This window comes from Rana temporaria, chromosome 7 (assembly GCF_905171775.1).
Source record: "Rana temporaria chromosome 7, aRanTem1.1, whole genome shotgun sequence".
NCBI classification, from domain to species: domain Eukaryota; kingdom Metazoa; phylum Chordata; class Amphibia; order Anura; family Ranidae; genus Rana; species Rana temporaria.
Window position 1 is genome coordinate 44,796,178 of NC_053495.1, and position 17,825 is coordinate 44,814,002.

Genomic DNA, 17,825 nt, shown 5'->3' on the forward strand with positions numbered 1-17,825 from the left:
ATAGTGTTGTGTATATTGTTTAGTCCTCTCCCTCCATACACACACACACACACACACACACAGTACAGTATAGTATAGTGTTGTGTATATTGTTTAGTGTGTAGTCCTCTCCCTCCATACACACACACAGTGCAGAGTGTACACAGTGTACAGAGTGTAGTGAGGCAGGCAGGCAGAGCTGTCACCAGGGGGCACACAGACAAAGCCTGTCCCCGCTCCGAGCCCCGCTCAGCCGCCGCCTCCCTCGCTCTGATCCGGGAGGAGCTCGGGGAGAGCCCACGGAAAGTTTCCCGCATTCAGCCCCCTACATTGTGCCCGGATCCCGAGCTGTGCCGCCCGGCTCCCCTCCCCCTCCCCTCTCCCGGCTCCCCCCGGTGTCCTGTCCTCCGTCCCTGGCTGGGAGTGTTGTTGTGAGCGGGGATCTAACATGGCGACGGTGCCTGTGTACTGCATCTGCCGCCTGCCCTACGACGTGACCCGCTTCATGATCGAGTGCGACGCCTGCAAGGACTGGTTCCACGGCAGGTAGGAATCGGCTGTGTTTCATCCGGGCCTCCGGGTGTGCGGTGCCCGGGGAGGGGAAGGGGGTGTCCGGGAAGGGAGGGGGGGTCTTATTGTTACCCCGGCGATTGTCATCTCATGTCTCTATTGTGTGATCGGGGCTCCCCGCGGGGCTGCCGGGTGATCGGGGACCCCCCACTGATTGTCCCGATGTGATCGGGGGTCCCCCGTGTGTGATCGGGGAGGACGGGGATGTGTCCCCGGGGTTTGGTTTTGGTGGGAATGACAGGCGGCCTCCTCCTCCATCTCCTCTCCGTCCTCCTGTGTGCCGCCTGTCAGTCTACAACAGCACTATTGTTCTCCATACTGTCACCGGACACATACATATCCTCCATATGGATCTCCACTGCAACACCCTCCATGTGGACCTTCTCTACCACATCCTCCATATGGATCTCCACTGCAACACCCTCCATGTGGACCTTCTCTACCACATCCTCCATATGGATCTCCACTGCAACACCCTCCATGTGGACCTTCTCTACCGCATCCTCCATATGGATCTCCACTGCAACACCCTCCATGTGGACCTTCTCTACCACATCCTCCATATGGATCTCCACTGCCCTCTGCCACATCCTCCATGTGGACCTTCTTTGCCCTATCCTCCATATGGATCTCCACTGCCCTCTGCCACATCCTCCATGTGGACCTTCTCTGCCCTCTCCTCCATGTGGACCTTCTCTGCCCTCTCCTCCATGTGGACCTTCTCTGCCCTCTCCTCCATGTGGACCTTCTCTGCCCTCTCCTCCATGTGGACCTTCTCTGCCCTCTCCTCCATGTGGACATTCTCTGCCCTCTCCTCCATGTGGACCTTCTCTGCCCTATCCTCCATGTGGACCTTCTCTGCCCTCTGCCACATCCTCCATGTGGATCTTCTCTGCCCTCTGCCACATCCTCCATGTGGAACTTTTCTGCCACATCCTCCATGTGGACCTTCTCTGCCCTCTGCCCTATCCTCCATGTGGAACTTCTCTGCCCTCTCCTCCATGTGGTCCTTCTCTGCCCTCTGCCACATCCTCCATGTGGACCTTCTCTGCCCTCTGCCACATCCTTCATGTGGACCTTCTCTGCCCTCTGCCACATCCTCCATGTGGACTCTGCCTTACTTCACCATGTCTACTGCCAGGACTATACTAATCACCCATGACTTGTCCTCCTTCCTCCATAACACCTCCTCATCCTCCAACCCAACCAGTCTTCATCCCGTATGTGACCCATCTTCATCCCTCCATGACCAATTCTGATCCCCTCCATTACCAATCCTTCAACCCCACCAGTCCTCATCCCCTCCATGACCAGTCCCCTTCCTCAAACCCCACCAGTTCTCATTCCCTCCATGGCCCATTTTCATCCGTCCAACCTGTCCTCATCACCCCATGAACCATCTTTATCCCCCCTGAGTGGTCCCCGTCCTCATTCCCCATGAGTTGTTTTTATACCTTGGTGACCCATCTTCATCCCCACATGAGTAGTCCTCATCCTTCCAACCAGTCCTCATCCCCCTATGATTTGTCCTCATTCCCCATGAGCCGTTTTTATACCTTGGTGACCCATCTTCATCCCCACATGAGTAGTCCTCATCCCCTATGATTTGTCCTTATTCCCCATGAGCCGTTTTTATACCTTGGTGACCCATCTTCATCCCCACATGAGTAGTCCTCATCCCCTATGATTTGTCCTCATTCCCCATGAGTGGTCCACATCATTCCATGGCCCATCCTTATCCCTCAATGACCATCTCTCAAACCCCAGTGGCCCACCTTATCCTCCATGAGTGGTCATTATCTCCCCATGACCTGTCCACATCCCCTGGTGATCTGTCTTCATCCCCCCATGAGTGGTCCTCATTCCTCCACAACCTGTCCTCACCACTCCATGAGTGTTCCTCATCCTCTCATCCCCTTATGACTGGCCCTCATCTCCTCATGACCTGTCCTCATTCCTTATGACTGGTCATCATTCCCCATGAGTGGTCCTCATCCCCTATAGCTGATCCTAATCTCCTCATGACCTGTCCTCATTTCTTATGACTGGTCATCATTCCCCTATGGGCCCATCTTTATTCCCCATGAGTGGCCCTCATCCCCTATAGCTGATCCTCATCTCCTCATGACCTGTCCTCATTCCTCCGTGAGCGTTCCTCAACTACCCAAGACCCGTCCTCATCCCCCCTTGTCTCCTGTGTATTGTGACTGGGTAGAAGCAGAAACTTGAATGGCGGGCACACTAGCGTGTGGATAGCTCTGTGAAAAGTAGATCAGACAAAGCTGTTTATAGTCTGGCTGCCATTAACCCTTTCGGGGGTCTTTGTAGTGCAGGGCCTGAGGTGGGGGGGTGATGTAAACAGCTGAAGGCAGGGGAGTGCGGTGGCCCATCAGCCGTCCCTCCTCTCCAGTTGTCGCGGCTGGAACATCCCCAGCACTCCGGCGTCCACCATCAGGAGGAAATCTTGCCATGAATGGTTTTAGTGGCTCTGAATGGGGATCAGCTGGTCTCGCTCTGGCTGCTTCATTGACAGGCGAACAATAAGGAGCTTGTGCTCTATTAACCACTTCTGTTCACCAGACAAGTGCCCGCCGGTCCTAGCCAAGGCTGCCAGTACCCTGCTTCAAGGCCGAGGCCGGCATTACACGGCACAGCCACGATCAAAGTAAAAAGAAATAGAAGTGGAAGATTGCTGACCAGGCCGGAGCCCGGTGTACATGGAACCTTGGCACCCTGGAGGGTAACGCTCTGCCAGTGCAAGCAACCTAGAAAACCTTGTGATTACCCTGTGCAAGAATTTATTGAACGCATCCTAAGAAAAAGTGCAGCCAGTCAGATTGGATCAATAGCATTCCATGAAGCTGCTTCTTATACTCTCCTTGTTACCACTGATCCTGGCATGGATCACAGGCGGCCGGGGAGGACGAGTATAATCGGGAGGAGTCTGCATTGTGTACAAAGGGTTAAAGAGGAGAGAGGGGGCCACACGGTACAATGACAGTTCTGACAGAGGGATGTGCATCACAGATCAGCAACGGTGTGACAGTTGTGTCCAGTCAACGATGACAACCCCACACATCATGGCATCAGAAGCATTAACTAATTGCCTTTGTTTACATTTATTGTAATATATATATATATAAAGCTACCAGTATGTGTATTGGGTGATTTATACAACATTGGTTTAGATCTTGTAACCCGTCTTGTGTGACTGTCTGCCATGAGTGTATGTTTACATCTGTGTGATTGTCTCTGATGAGTGTGTGTTTACATTGGGTAACCCATCCTGTATGATTTTCTATGATGATGGTTATTGTATGTGTTTACATCAAGTGACCCGTCCTGTATGATTGTCTCTGATGATGGTTAGTGTATGTGTTTACATCGGGGGACCCGTCCTGTGTGATTGTCTCTGATGATGGTTAGTGTATGTGTTTACATCAGGGGACCCGTCTTGTATGATTGTCTCTGATGGTTAGTGTATGTGTTTACATCGGGGGACCCGTTCTGTGTGATTGTCTCTGATGGTTAGTGTATGTGTTTACATCAGGGGACCCGTCCTGTGTGATTGTCTCTGATGATGGTTAGTGTATGTGTTTACATCGGGGGACCCGTTCTGTGTGATTGTCTCTGATGATGGTTAGTGTATGTGTTTACATCGGGGGACCCGTTCTGTGTGATTGTCTCTGATGGTTAGTGTATGTGTTTACATCAGGGGACCCGTCCTGTATGATTGTCTCTGATGGTTAGTGTATGTGTTTACATCGGGGGACCCGTCCTGTATGATTGTCTCTGATGGTTAGTGTATGTGTTTACATCGGGGGACCCGTCCTGTGTGATTGTCTCTGATGGTTAGTGTATGTGTTTACATCGGGGGACCCGTCCTGTATGATTGTCTCTGATGGTTAGTGTATGTGTTTACATCGGGGGACCCGTCCTGTATGATTGTCTCTGATGATGGTTAGTGTATGAGTTTACATCGGGTGACCCGTCCTGTATGATTGTCTCTGATGGTTAGTTGTATGTGTTTACATCGGGTGACCTGTCCTGTATGATTGTCTCTGATGGTTAGTGTATGTGTTTACATCGGGTGACCTGTCCTGTATGATTGTCTCTGATGATAGTTAGTGTATGTGTTTACATCAAGTGAGCCGTCCTGTGTGATTGTCTCTGATGATGGTTAGTGTATGAGTTTACATCGGGTGACCCGTCCTGTGTGATTGTCTCTAATGATGGTTAATGTACATGTTTACATCGGGGGACCCGTCCTGTGTGATTGTCTCTGATGGTTATGCCCTGTACACACGATCGGTTCATCCGATGAAAACGATCTGATGGATTTTTTTCATCAGATATCCGACGAAGCTGACTTTCATCAGTCTTGCCTACACACCATCAGTTAAAAAACCGATCGTGTCAGAACGCGGTGACGTAAAACACAACGACGTGCAGAGAAAAATGAAGTTCAATGCTTCCAAGCATGTGTCGACTTGATTCTGAGCATGCATGGATTTTTAACCGATGGACATGCCCACAGACGATCGTTTTTTTTCTATCGGTTTTTTAACCATCAGATAATTTTAAAACAAGTTCCTAGTTTTTTCACCGATGGATAAAAAACCAATGGGGCCCACACACGATCGGTTCGTCTGATGAAAATGGTCCATCAGACCTTTTTCATCAGACAAACCAATCGTGTGTACGTGGCATTGGTGTATGTGTTTACATCGGGGGACCCGTACTTGTGTGATTGTCTCTGATGATGGATAGTGTATGTGTTTACATCAGGTGACCCGTCATGTGTGATTGTCTCTGATGTTGGTTAGTGTATGAGTTTACATCAGGTGACCTGTACTTGTCTCTGATGATGGTTAGTGTATGTGTTTACATCAGGTTACCCGTCCTGTATAATTTTCTCTAATGGTTAGTGTATGTGTTTACATCAGGTGACCCGTACTTGTGTGATTGTCTCTGATGATGGTTAGTGTATGTGTTTACATCGGGTGACCCGTCCTGTGTGATTGTCTCTGATGGTTAGTGTATGTGTTTACATCGGGTGACCCGTCCTGTGTGATTGTCTCTGATGATGGTTAGTGTATGTGTTTACATCGGGTGACCTGTCCTGTGTGATTGTCTCCAATGTTGGTTAATGTATGTGTTTACATCAGGTGACCCGTCCTGTATGATTGTCTCTGATGATGGTTAGTGTATGTGTTTACATCGGGGGACCCGTTCTGTGTGATTGTCTCTGATGATGGTTAGTGTATGTGTTTTACATCGGGGGACCCGTCCTGTGTGATTGTCTCTGATGATGGTTAGTGTATGTGTTTACATCGGGGGACCCGTCCTGTGTGATTGTCTCTGATGATGGTTAGTGTATGTGTTTACATCGGGGGACCCATCCTGTGTGATTGTCTCTGATGGTTAGTGTATGTGTTTACATCAAGTGACCCATTCTTTGCATTTGCATTAATGCTGATTTTTCTTTACCCCTCTGTGCCAAGGTCTGGCTGTAAGTTAGCGGCAGTACAGTGCACTGCAGTCTGTCTTCGGTATAACATTGCAGATGATATAAGCATGAAAGACACAGCAAATTACTGGTTTTCCGTAGCCAGCTGTAATTGTCACCTAGTCTGTGAGATCAGATGCTCGGTGGGAAGGTCCGCGCTCTTGGTGCGTGCGTTGCACTTTTTTGATTTGAGATGCTGTGGTCCGGTCTTGTTCCTATGATGTTAGAAATGATGGGACAATGTTATAATATGCAGTATGTATACTTATTCAGGAGGTCAGAGAACAATTTACAAAAATTCTGTAAGCCATAGAGAATTCCATTCTTATGGTGTGATCATAGTAAACTGACATCTGATTGGTTGCTATCAAAGATATTCAACAGCTGTTGGATGAGCGCTGAACGTGTGTTTCAATGCACGTTACAATAACTTTCTTATTAATGTATATGTAAGGGTCTAGACCAGGGGTCTCCAAACTGCGGCCCGAGGGACAGATGTGGCCCTTTTCTAGCCTTTATATGGCCCTTGGGGCACAATTCCTCCCACTGACACCAACAATGGAACACTATATCTTCCACAGATACCAATGATGGGATACTATACCCCTTATTAATAGCGGGAATACTCCTTCTCCTATTGACCACCAACCCTGAGGCCGTATTTATTGTCGCTGGGCCGTGACATTTTCTGCCCTTGGTGGCCACAATCCGGCCTTCCTAAAGTCTGAAGGACAATAAAGTGGCCCTTTGTTTAAAAACGTTGGAGACCCCTGGTCTAGACACTCTTGTCATTAACCTTACTTTGGAGATCCGTGAGCAACAGGATGACAAACTCTAAGGCCCCGTACACACGGCCGAGGAACTCGACGTGCAAAGCACGTCGAGTTCCTCGTCGAGTTTTGGGATGAAGCCGCCGAGGAGCTCGGCGGGCCGCCTTCTCACATAGAACAACCCATTTTCTCGTCGAGCTCCTCGGCGGCTCCATCGAGCCAAAACTGTACAGACGACAGAGTTTCTCGGCAGAATCCGGGTTTTGACCGAGTTTCTCGGTGAATTCTGCCGAGAAACTCTGTCGTGTGTACGGGGCCTAACCCAACCAATCGCCTCTTCTCTGAGAACTTTTGGCGTTTACTGCTGAAAAATGTAATGGTCGGATTGCTTTTCGCTAGTTTGGGTGGCTGTCCCGTCATGTTTGTCATAATTTTTAAGGTGACAATGCGGAGTATTTCACTACTGTACAAGATGGCAGATTATCAATGTCTTGATTCTAAAGGGTTGTATTGGCTGATCTTAGAAGACTCATCTCTACATCTTGAAGGATTAAAGAAAAACGAAACTCTCCTATCCGTTACAGCCAAGGTGGCTCTCCTCTTAGGCTGGCCATACACAGTTCGATTCTTGGCCGGTTCAGCAGGAACCGCCGAGATTCGGACCATGTATGGGGTAGGCTGACTGTACCAAGTTAATCGATCAACTTAGGTACAATCAGCATGCTGGGTTTTATCTGGGATTATCACTAGTAGCTGCTATAGCTGCTAGCAGTAATCACTGTCTTATCCCAGCAGGGACGACTACACCCGCACCCTTCTCCCGGCAGGAGAAGAAAATGGCCTGGCAGGACGGATTCCCGCATAAACACTGTCTGTGTTGATGGGGGAATTGAGCGAATTTCTCTCCGTGTATGGCCGGCCTCAGGCTCTGTATGATTTGCAGTGGTCAAGATGCAGCACGTATGATCAGTTATGACACTGGCCATTCGATGGCTTTACAGTTCGGTTGAGAGCACAAGCAACTGTGCAAGGTACTGTGAGATATGTAGTCCTTAGAAACTGAATGTAAACAGCAGATGAGAAACTGCAAAGCATTCAGGAAATCCAGGAAGTTGTGGAAAGGGATGGCCAGCAGGCAGGCAGCACTAGCAACATGAGGAGATTTTTTTTACGTTAGCTTATATTAAATTGTGAAATATACTGTATCTTGTGTTTGTATTGATGTTACAATGTTGATGTTTAAAAAATTAAAGTGTATGCTGTAGTAATCGCCTTAAATGTTGTAATTTTGAGCTTTTTTGGGAAAACCTGTACTAAAGGAACTGAATGCCATTCACGACCTCCAATTCAAAACAAGGGACAGCTTTGCAGGTAGCATTTTTCTAAGGTGGTTGTAAATGGCAGCCCTCATAACTGGGTCAGTATAGTTTCTTTAAAGTACAACTATAGGCAAAACTTTTTTTCTTTTAATTTTGGATAAAGGAAGGTTATAAGACCCCTTTCACACTGAGGCACTTTTCAGGCGTTTCAGCGCTAAAAATAGCGTCTGAAAAGCGCCTCTCATGCCTCCCCAGTGTGAAAGCCCAAGTGTTTTCACACTGGGGGCTGTGCTCTTGCGGGACAGGAAAAAAAAGTCCTGCAAACAGCATTGTTGGGGCGGTGTAGAAGCGCTGTATACAGCACTCCTACACCGCCCCTGCCCATTGAAATTTATGGGCAGCTCTTCTGGAGTGCCTGAAAAGCTCTTCGGAAGCGCCGCAACACGAGCGCTTTTATCCCTTTCTTCAGCCACTAGCGGGAGTTAAAAATGCCCCTCTAGCGACTGAAAAGCGTTGTTAAATTTACAGTAAAACACCACTAAAACTAGCGCCATTTTACTGCCAATGGATCTGTGGCCCCAGTATGAAACTACCCTAACTGCTGACAGTTTTTTTTTTTGCCACCTCTTTGTCCCACTGGGGAGATTTCCCTTCACTTCCTATCCCATAACCAAAACTGGAAGTGAGAGGAAATCTCTTCAAATTAAGGGAATTCCATGGGGACGCCCAGGTCTCCAGAACACTTAGGGCCAGATTCAGAGAGACTTACGACGCCGTAAGTCCGAATGAGCGCCGTCGTATCTTTGCGCACGTTCTTTAAATGAGTTACGCCTCACTGTTGCCAAGATACGACCAACGTAAGTCTCCTACGCCATCGTATCTTGGCTGCATATTTACGCTGGCCGCTAGGGGCGTTTACGTTGATTTACGCGTCGAATATGTAAATGAGCAAGATACGCCGATTCACGAACGTACGTACGTACGTACGCCCGTCGCGGTAAGCTACGCCGTTTACGTAAGACATACGCCGGCGTAAAGATAAAACACCTCTCTAGGTGGCGCAGCCCATGCAAAGTATGGACGTCGGAACTGCCGTCAGATTTTACGTCGTTTACGTAAGTCGTACATGAATGGGGCTGTGCTTAAGTTAGGTTCACGTCGTACGCATTGAGCCGTCGTATCGTAGGGAGTATTTGCGACGTGATTCTGAGCATGCACGCACATGCGTCGTACCGGGCATTCATTTACATGGGGTCACGGTTACTTTACATGTAACACGCCCACTACCTGCCTAATTTGAATTTGGCGGGGCTTACGCCGGCCCATTTTCGCTACGCCGACGTAACTTAGGGAGCAAGTGCTTTGTGAATACTGGCCTTGCCTCACTATGTTACGTCGGCGTGGTGCAAATTGGATGCGCTACGCCGGCCAAAAGATGCGCCCAGGTACGTGAATCTAGCCCTTAGTGTCCCCATTGGCAGATTTCCCCTCTAATACTTCTGAGGACAACCCACAATTGAGTTTTTTTTTTTATACTTTTACTTACCTTGAAAACGGTAAGCAGGACAAATAGAGAAGGTAAATCTTCCTAAAGTAATTTTGCCTTTAGTTGTACTATAAGCAAAGGCCCGTTGCATCCTTTATGTCCATTCTATAGAACCAGCTGGGACAAATTGGTAAAAGGGAATTGTATGATTAGTCAGGTCAGTGGCACTGAATTACAGGTCTGTGGTGTCACACTATTACAAAAGCAGAAGATAGAGGTTGAATAGACACGGGATGAAGCACAATTTCCTGTTGTTGATCTTTGTTTCTTTAGGAATGTGGATATAACTTGCACTGCGATCTTACCAGTCGTGTTCTCGTATACTATTGAGTGTTTTGTGTTCAGGACTGGAGCGTAGCACTGCAGTATTGTCCACATAGCAGAACGCCATTCCCAGCAGCTGTTGTGTGCTGTACAATGTGAAGTTGGCCCCAGTGCCAAGTTCTGGCGGTAAACAATCATGTGTTTGAATGCTTTGGAAAGCGTATTTCAACCATGCAGTTGTGAACCGTGTACCAAAATTAGACACAAATATACGATTGTACAGTGCTGGGCATGCTGTCCAAAAATATCACACTAGGGGCTTGTTCACACCATGTCTGCTGAGATGCGTTGTTCTGAATAGATCAATGCAGACTTAACGCAAAGGCACATAGACGGTCACGGCACTGCATGTCGCTGCGCCAAGACTTGAATAAAACATTATTTTTTTGATTAGAGATGAACTTGGGCATGCTCCGAACTAATCTCTAACCCCCAACTCCAACTTTTGTTTTGTGTAGGACACCCTAATGGCCCGTACACACGATCCGAATATCGGACGAGGAAGAATCGTACGATTTTCGGATCGTGTGTACACTACTACTCGAGAGCCGATCACGACAGTTCATCTGATTATTATTCGATTGGACAAGCACAAACAAAATTCTCGTACGATACCAGATCGTACGATTTTCGTTTAGTCAGTATAGTTGTCCGAAAATACAATACAAATACATAAATTTTTCTGTTGTACGAGAATTTTTGTGACTTTAAGTGTATATTAATTGGCTTTAATAGCTTCTACAAAATATGGTATATAGATATTTGATAATTGTTCAATCCTGATGTACTAATGGCCTATCTCCTTTCAAATGCCAGGACAGTACAAATACCCCCCAAATGAGCCCTTTTTATATAGTAGACCAGGCATGTCCAAAGTCCGGCCCGCGGGCCAAATGCGGCCCCCCTGTTGATTAATTTGGCCCCCCTGGGGATTTGGATATATATATATTGTTTGTGGCCCCCAGGGCCACAAAAGATATATACCGTATTTATTGGTGCTGCCTTGGAGGGGACAGGGAGGGGCGGGACGTGCGCCATCAGATTACATGAAGATAATCTCCTGTTTACTCAGCAGCGTCCGTATTGGAAGTCCTGTCTCCTGGGATGCCATTGGACGACTGTTCTGTCTATAATAGGAGGCGGGACTTTGTATTAAAGAGTCCATAGAGTAAACAAGAGATTCTCCTGTTGGTAATCTGTCAGCACACCCAAGCTCATCCTTAGTCCTGAACAGCGCTCTGGGATTCGTTGGGGCCACAAAAAAAATGTATACAGTATATCCAAATAACACGCCCAAGCTTATCTCTTTACCACACATAGCAATGTATTAGTTGCTCGGACGAACACACTTAGACCGAATTTTAATGGTTCAAAGAATGTCAGGAAAAATAGTCGGCCCTCACGCATGTTCACTTCATCAAATCTGGCCCTCTTTGAAAAAAGTTTGGACACCCCTGTAGTAGACAGTCTGAGGTATGGTAAGTTTTTTTGTAGTTGAATTTTTTTTTGTCACAAATTTTTGGAAAATAAAGAAATTACTAGGCCTGTTTGCTTGTGGATCTAAATTGTGTGCCCCTCTTGGCCATTGTCATTTGATTATGCTGCATTTTCCCCCTTTTTTAATATCTGACTGTAAACTGCATCTTTTCGGAAAATAAAGGAATTCCAAAAAAAAAAGAAGAAAGAAATTATATATATATATATATTCTTTTCATACTGTCACCAGTGCAGTACAGAGTAATCATATGACTGATGTGGTGGTGATCAGGGATACTGACTGAAAAAAAAAAGGAAGAAACAATAAGTAAACAGCGCACTGCATTGTACTCAGGGCCGTTTGAATGAATTTGAGGGGGTGTTGCTGAGTTTCAAGTTGAGAAGCGGGGGGGGGGGGCTGCTGCTGCCGAACTTCTTATGACTGCCTCCCCCCACCGCTGCATACAGCTGCTGCCCCCCTCCCTACCGCATACCGCCACATACTACTGCTGCTGCCGAACGTCAGCTAGTACTTCTTCTCATGCCTCCCAGGCTCCCCCCCATGTTCTTTTTAGCTTCACTTCCTCTCAGTCCGGCTGGGAACAGGAAACTGAATCACCTGTACCACGCGGTTACGGTACCTGGCCGAACTGCAGGAGGAATTAGGAAAGGAGCTCGGCCACGCTACAGGCTGCAGCATTTATAGGAAGCGGCGGCGGCGCTCTGCTGGGGCCCCAGGCCAGCTCGGGGCCCCAAGCAGTTGCTTGTTTTGCCTGTCCTGTTCCGACAGGCCTGATTGTACTAAAGCCTTGCACTGCCCCTATACAAAATATACCAGCACCCATGTGCTTGAGCATGCGGGTACATGTGAATGAACCCCAGTAACAATTATATTGACATGTTCATGTATCAGGAGGACCGTGCGGTCTGATAAGTGGGAATGCATAGGAAAATGCACTTTAGAACTGTAATAGCAAAGCACAGAAAGAGTTCTTTCCTTCACTTTTTTTGCCCAAAACTTAGCCCAAACTCCAAGCATTAGTGCTGTCACCTGAGAGCGTGGGCAGTCACATGATCCTCTATACCTAGAGGTACCGGGTGTGTTACTTTACTTCCCCAGGGAAACAAAGTGCCAGGAGAGCAAAGTATGAGCAACTAAACATTAAAGTGGACCCCCTGGAAATATCAGTTGCCTGGCAGTCCTTGACTCTAGATTAGGGGTCTCCAAACTTTCTAAACAAAGAACCAGTTAACATTCTTTAAGACTTTAGGGAGGCCGGACTGTGGAAAGATCGAGAAGAAAATTATCTGTCTTTAATAGGAGTAAACAATGCCCAATCTTTGGAATTTAGGGCAGGAATAGTTGGTGTCAGTGGAAGAAATAGTGACCCATCATTGGTGTAAGTGGGAGGAAAATTCAAGTCGATCTGGCAAAAAATGCAATGTCCTTGTCACTTACTTTTTTTTTTTAAGTGCACTCTTTATTCCATCAACTACCATGTATTGGAGATAAGGAGAGGAAGACATGTTTGAAGTCCAGCCTGGGTGACAACCACAGCTTCCTCTGTAGATACAGTGGGGAAGTAAATGTAACTACAAAGAGACAGAAAGTGTATTATTTTCAGGATTATAAAGTGAACAAAACCTGAGAAAATGAAAACTAGTGCAGCCACCACCTCTAAAGACCCTTTCAAATAAGCAGTCTAATTACTCTTGACTATCAGTTTTCGAGGCAGACCTGTTTGGGGACTCCATGTAAGTCTATGGGCAGGTGGATGTAAACGGATGTGCATCTGTTTACTTCCATTTACCTCCGAGTGCACCTACAGTGCCGAGTATTCATACCCCTTGAAATTTTCCACATTTTGTCATGCTACAACCAAAAATGTAAATTTATTTTATTGGGAGTTTATGTGATAGACCAACACAAAGTGGCTCATAATTGTGAAGTGGAAGGAAAATAATGTTTTTTAAAATGTTTTACAAATAAATATGTGAAAAGTGTGGCGTGCATTTGTATTCACCCCCCTCTGAGTCAATACTTTGTAGAACCGCCTTTTGCTGCAATAACAGCTGCAAGTCTTTTTGGGTATGTCTCTACCAGCTTTGCAAATCTAGATAGTGAAATATGTAAAAGTCTTTTGCAGATTCTAACAGGTTTTCTTCTAAGATTGCCCTGTATTTGGCTTCTTCCATCTTCCCATCAACTCTGACCAGCTTCCCTGTCCCTGCTGAAAAAAAGCATCCCCACATCATGATGCTACCACCACCATGTTTCACGGTGGGGATGGTGTGTTCAGGGTGATGTGCAGTGTTCGTTTTCTGCCACACATAGCGCTTTGCTTTTAGGCCAAAAAATATATTTTGGTCTCACCTGTCCAGAGCACCTTGCTGTGTCCCCTACATGGGTTCTCGAAAACTGCAAACGGGATTTCTTGTGGCTTTCTTTAAATAATTAGTTTTATTCTTGCCACTCTTCCATAAAGGCCAGATTTGTGGAGTGCAGCTCCTCCAGAGTTACCATGGCCCAAGAGGCTGCTTCTCTGATTAATGCTCTCCTTGTCGGGCCTGTCAGTTTAGATGGATGGCCATATCATGGTAGATTCGCAGTTGTGCCATACTCATTTTCTTTTGGGATGATGGATTGAACAGTGTTTGGTGGGGCGTTCAAAGATTGGGATTTTTTTTTTTATAACCTAACCCTACTTTAAACGTCTCCACAACTGTACCCCTAACGTTTCTGGTGTGTTTCTTGGTCTTCGTGATGCTGTTTGTTTACTAAGGTTCTCTAACAAACTTCTGAGGGCTTCACAGAACAGCTGTGTTTATACTGAGGGTAAATTACACCCAAGTGGACTCTATTTACTAATTAAGTGACTTCTAAAGGCAATTGGTTCCACTAGATTTTAGTTAGAGGTATACGTAAAGGGGGCTGAATACAAATGCACTCAACACTTTTCACAAATGTATTTGTAAAACAATTTGAAAACCATTTATCATTTTCCTTCATTCCAAGCATTTTTGGGTGGAACTCCGCTTAAATTTAATGTGTATTATTTTTTTAGAGCAAAATTTATTGTTGAGTTATGTATTCCCATCCCCTTCATCAACTAGTAGTAGTTCAGGCATGTCCAAAGTCCGGCCCACGGGCCAAATGCGGCCCGCATTCCAGTTTAGTACGGCCCCCTCGTGATTTGGATATATATCATATTTATTGGGGCTGCCTCAGAGGGGACAGGGAGGGGACGGGACGAGCACCTTCAGGTTACATACAGGAGAATCTCCTGTTTATTCGGCGGCATATGTAATAGGAAGTCCAGTCTCCTGGGCTGCCATTGGACGACTATTCTGTCTGTCATAGGGGGCGGGACTTCGTATTAAAGAGGCCGCCGAGTAAACAGGAGATTCTCCTGTATGTAATCTGTTGCCGCTCATCCAGCCCCCCTCCCTGTGAGGTTGCAGATGGGCACTGATAAGGTTGCATTGATGGGCACTGACTCTTATTTTGCTTAACAGTTCTTTTTTTAAATGTAATTTTTTCCCTGAAACTTCCATCTTAAAGTGAAGGTGCGTGTTATACGCTGATAAATACGGTATATCCAAATAACACACTCAAGATCATCTCTTCGCCACACACAGCCACAAAGGCAAGAGAATTTTTGTTGGTATTGTTGCTATTAGTGCTCGGACGAACACACTTAAACCGAATTTTAATGGTTCAAAGAATGTCATGCAAAATGGTCGGCCCCCACGCATATTCACTTCATCAAATATGGCCCTCTTTGAAAATAGTTTGGACACCTCTGTAGTAGTTGGTCAAATTCATCTGGACTTGTTCTGTAATGTTCAAGATGTTTTAAGATTCATCTAAATAGGTTCTTCAGTTCTGAAGAAGTTTTTTTGGATGAGTGAGGAAACATCTTCAACATTACAGAACCAGTCCTGTTGAATGTAACAAACTCCTAGTAGTATGATCTGGATCAATGAGCACTTTCAACGACTTCTTTCCTCACTCCTCCAGTTTCTTTCATAGACCTCAATATGTAGTAGGGGTGCAACGGATCAAAAAACTCACTGTTCGGATCGTTCCTCGGATCAGGAGTCACGGATCGGATAATTTTTCAGATCAGCAAAAAAAAAAAAAAAAAAACTCCCCCACTGTAATATCCACATCTCCCCCCCCCCACCAACTATAGTACCCCCTCGGTGCAGAAACCCCCCCTCCTCTTAGTACAGAGACCCCCCCTCCTCTCAGCACAGTGACCCCCCCTCCTTACAGTACAGTGACCCCCCCTCCTCTCAGCACAGTGACTCCCCCTCCTCAGTACAGGGGCCCCCCTTCTCTCAGTACAGGGGCCCCCCTTCTCTCAGTACAGTGACCCCCCTCTCAGTACAGTGACCCCCCTTCTCTCAGTACAGTGACCCCCCTTCTCTCAGTACAGTGACCCCCCTTCTCTCAGTACAGTGACCCCCCTTCTCAGTACAGTGACCCCCCTTCTCAGTACAGTGACCCCCCCCCAGCTAGTACCGACAGACGAGCGGTGTGTCCCACGAGTGCGGGCTCCTCCTCTGTGGGTGTAAACAGAGGAGGGCCGCCGCCGGGTGTACCAAGGCGGCTCCAGAGCTAGGCCGAAGCCGCGGCTTTTCCTAGCGTTATGGTCGCGGCTCCGGAGGTAGGCAGAAGCCGTGACCATAACATTAGGAAAGGCTGCGGCTTCGGCCTAGCTCCGGAGCCGCCGCCGTAACATTAGGAAAGGCCGCGGCTTCGGCCTAGCTCCGGAGCCAGGGCAATCCGCGGATCACAGTGTGTTCCGATCCGAAGGGGGTGACCCGTTCGGATCACAGATCAACTGTGATCCGTTGCATCCCTAATATGTAGTAACAGCAGTACTGAGCCATGCATATCTATCCCTGCCCTTGATGGAGTTTACAATCCAATATCCCTCTTTGAGTCAAACACACTACAGTCAGATTGGGTGGAAGCCAATTACTCCACTGTGCCCCCTTTTTATTATAATAAATATATTTATTCAGAAGCAGACAAGTCAATGCAGTAGCCAGTAAGTCTACTATAGGTAATGGCAGGTAATTTAAAGTAATTGTAAACCTTTTTTTTTTTTTAATAACAAACAAGTTATAGTTACCTGCTCTGTGTAATGGTTTTGCATAGAGCAGCCTTGATCCTCGTCTTCTTGGGTTCCCCGCTGGCACTCCTGGCTCCTCCCCGCTGAGTGCCCACCATAGCAAGCTGCCTCTGTGTCTCCATAGACACACACAGTGCGGCTCGACCCTGCCCCCCACTCTCTCACTAGCTGTGATTGACAGCAGTGGGAGAAAATTGCTCCTTTTGCTGTCTTTGAGCCTATGAGGAGAGAGAGAGAGAGTCGGGAGAGACACTACTCTTGTGCACATTGCTGGATCGAGATTGGGCTCAGTTAGGTATAAGAAAGGCTGGGAGGGAAAGCTGCACTCAGAAGTTTTTTTTACCTTGATGCAGAGAATACTTTAACGTGGTTCTAAAGCCTAAAGATTAAAAAAAAAAATGTTTACTGATTAGAATCCTCCCCCCTTTACTTACTTGAGCCCTTGAGCTCCTACCACCGCTCTCCATCCTGACAGAGGGGTCGGAGGAGGACATGGAGGGGGACACAGAGCAGGGAGGGGGGAAACAGCAGCACGGAGGGGGGACACGGAGCTTGGAGGGTGAGAGCAGAAGGGAGAACAGCAGCGCCATGGAGGGGGAGAGCAGAACGGCAGCGGCACAGAGGAGCATGGAGGGGGGAGAGCAGAATGGAGGACAGCAGCGGCACGGAGGGGGGACACTGGAGCACGGAGGGAGAGAGCAGAACGGCAGTGGCACGGAGGGGGGACACGGAGCATGGAGGAAGAGAGCAGAACGGCACCGGCACGGAGGGGGGACACAGGAGCATGGAGGGAGAGAGCAGAACGGCACCGGCACAGAGGGGGGACACAGGAGCACGGAGGGAGAGAGCAGAACATCAGCAGCACGGAGGGGGGACACGGAGCATGGAGGGAGAAAGCAGAACGACAGTGGCACGGGGGGGGGGGGGGACACAGGAGCATGGAGGAAGAGAGCAGAACGGCACCGGCATGGAGGGGGGACACAAAAGCACGGAGGGAGAGAGCAGAACATCAGCAGCACGGAGGGGGGACACAGGAGCATGGAGGGAGAGAGCAGAACGGATGGGGGAACTAGAGGAGGATTCAGGTATCGGTAAAGTATCGGAGCATTTTCCCCGAGTACAAGTACTCGGGGGAAATGCTTGGTATCGGTCCCGAATGCGCTCGTCACATTCGATGCAGTCGCCCCC

At 47.6% G+C, this 17,825-nt stretch overlaps 1 protein-coding gene across 5 annotated transcripts in view; it reads left to right on the forward strand.

The window, feature by feature from the left end:
* The first annotated feature begins 206 nt into the window (after positions 1-206).
* PHF2 (PHD finger protein 2) overlaps positions 207-17,825 on the forward strand; it is a 369,384-nt gene continuing 351,765 nt past the window's right edge. For 3 of the 5 annotated variants that reach the window (XM_040359302.1, XM_040359304.1, XM_040359303.1), the window contains exon 1: positions 208-525. In XM_040359302.1, coding sequence (XP_040215236.1) covers positions 428-525 — 98 coding nt within the window. In that variant the 5' untranslated portion in view covers positions 208-427. Of the gene's footprint in view, positions 526-17,825 lie in introns of all 5 variants that reach the window. The other 2 variants (XM_040359305.1, XM_040359307.1) reach the window with 1 other exon arrangement.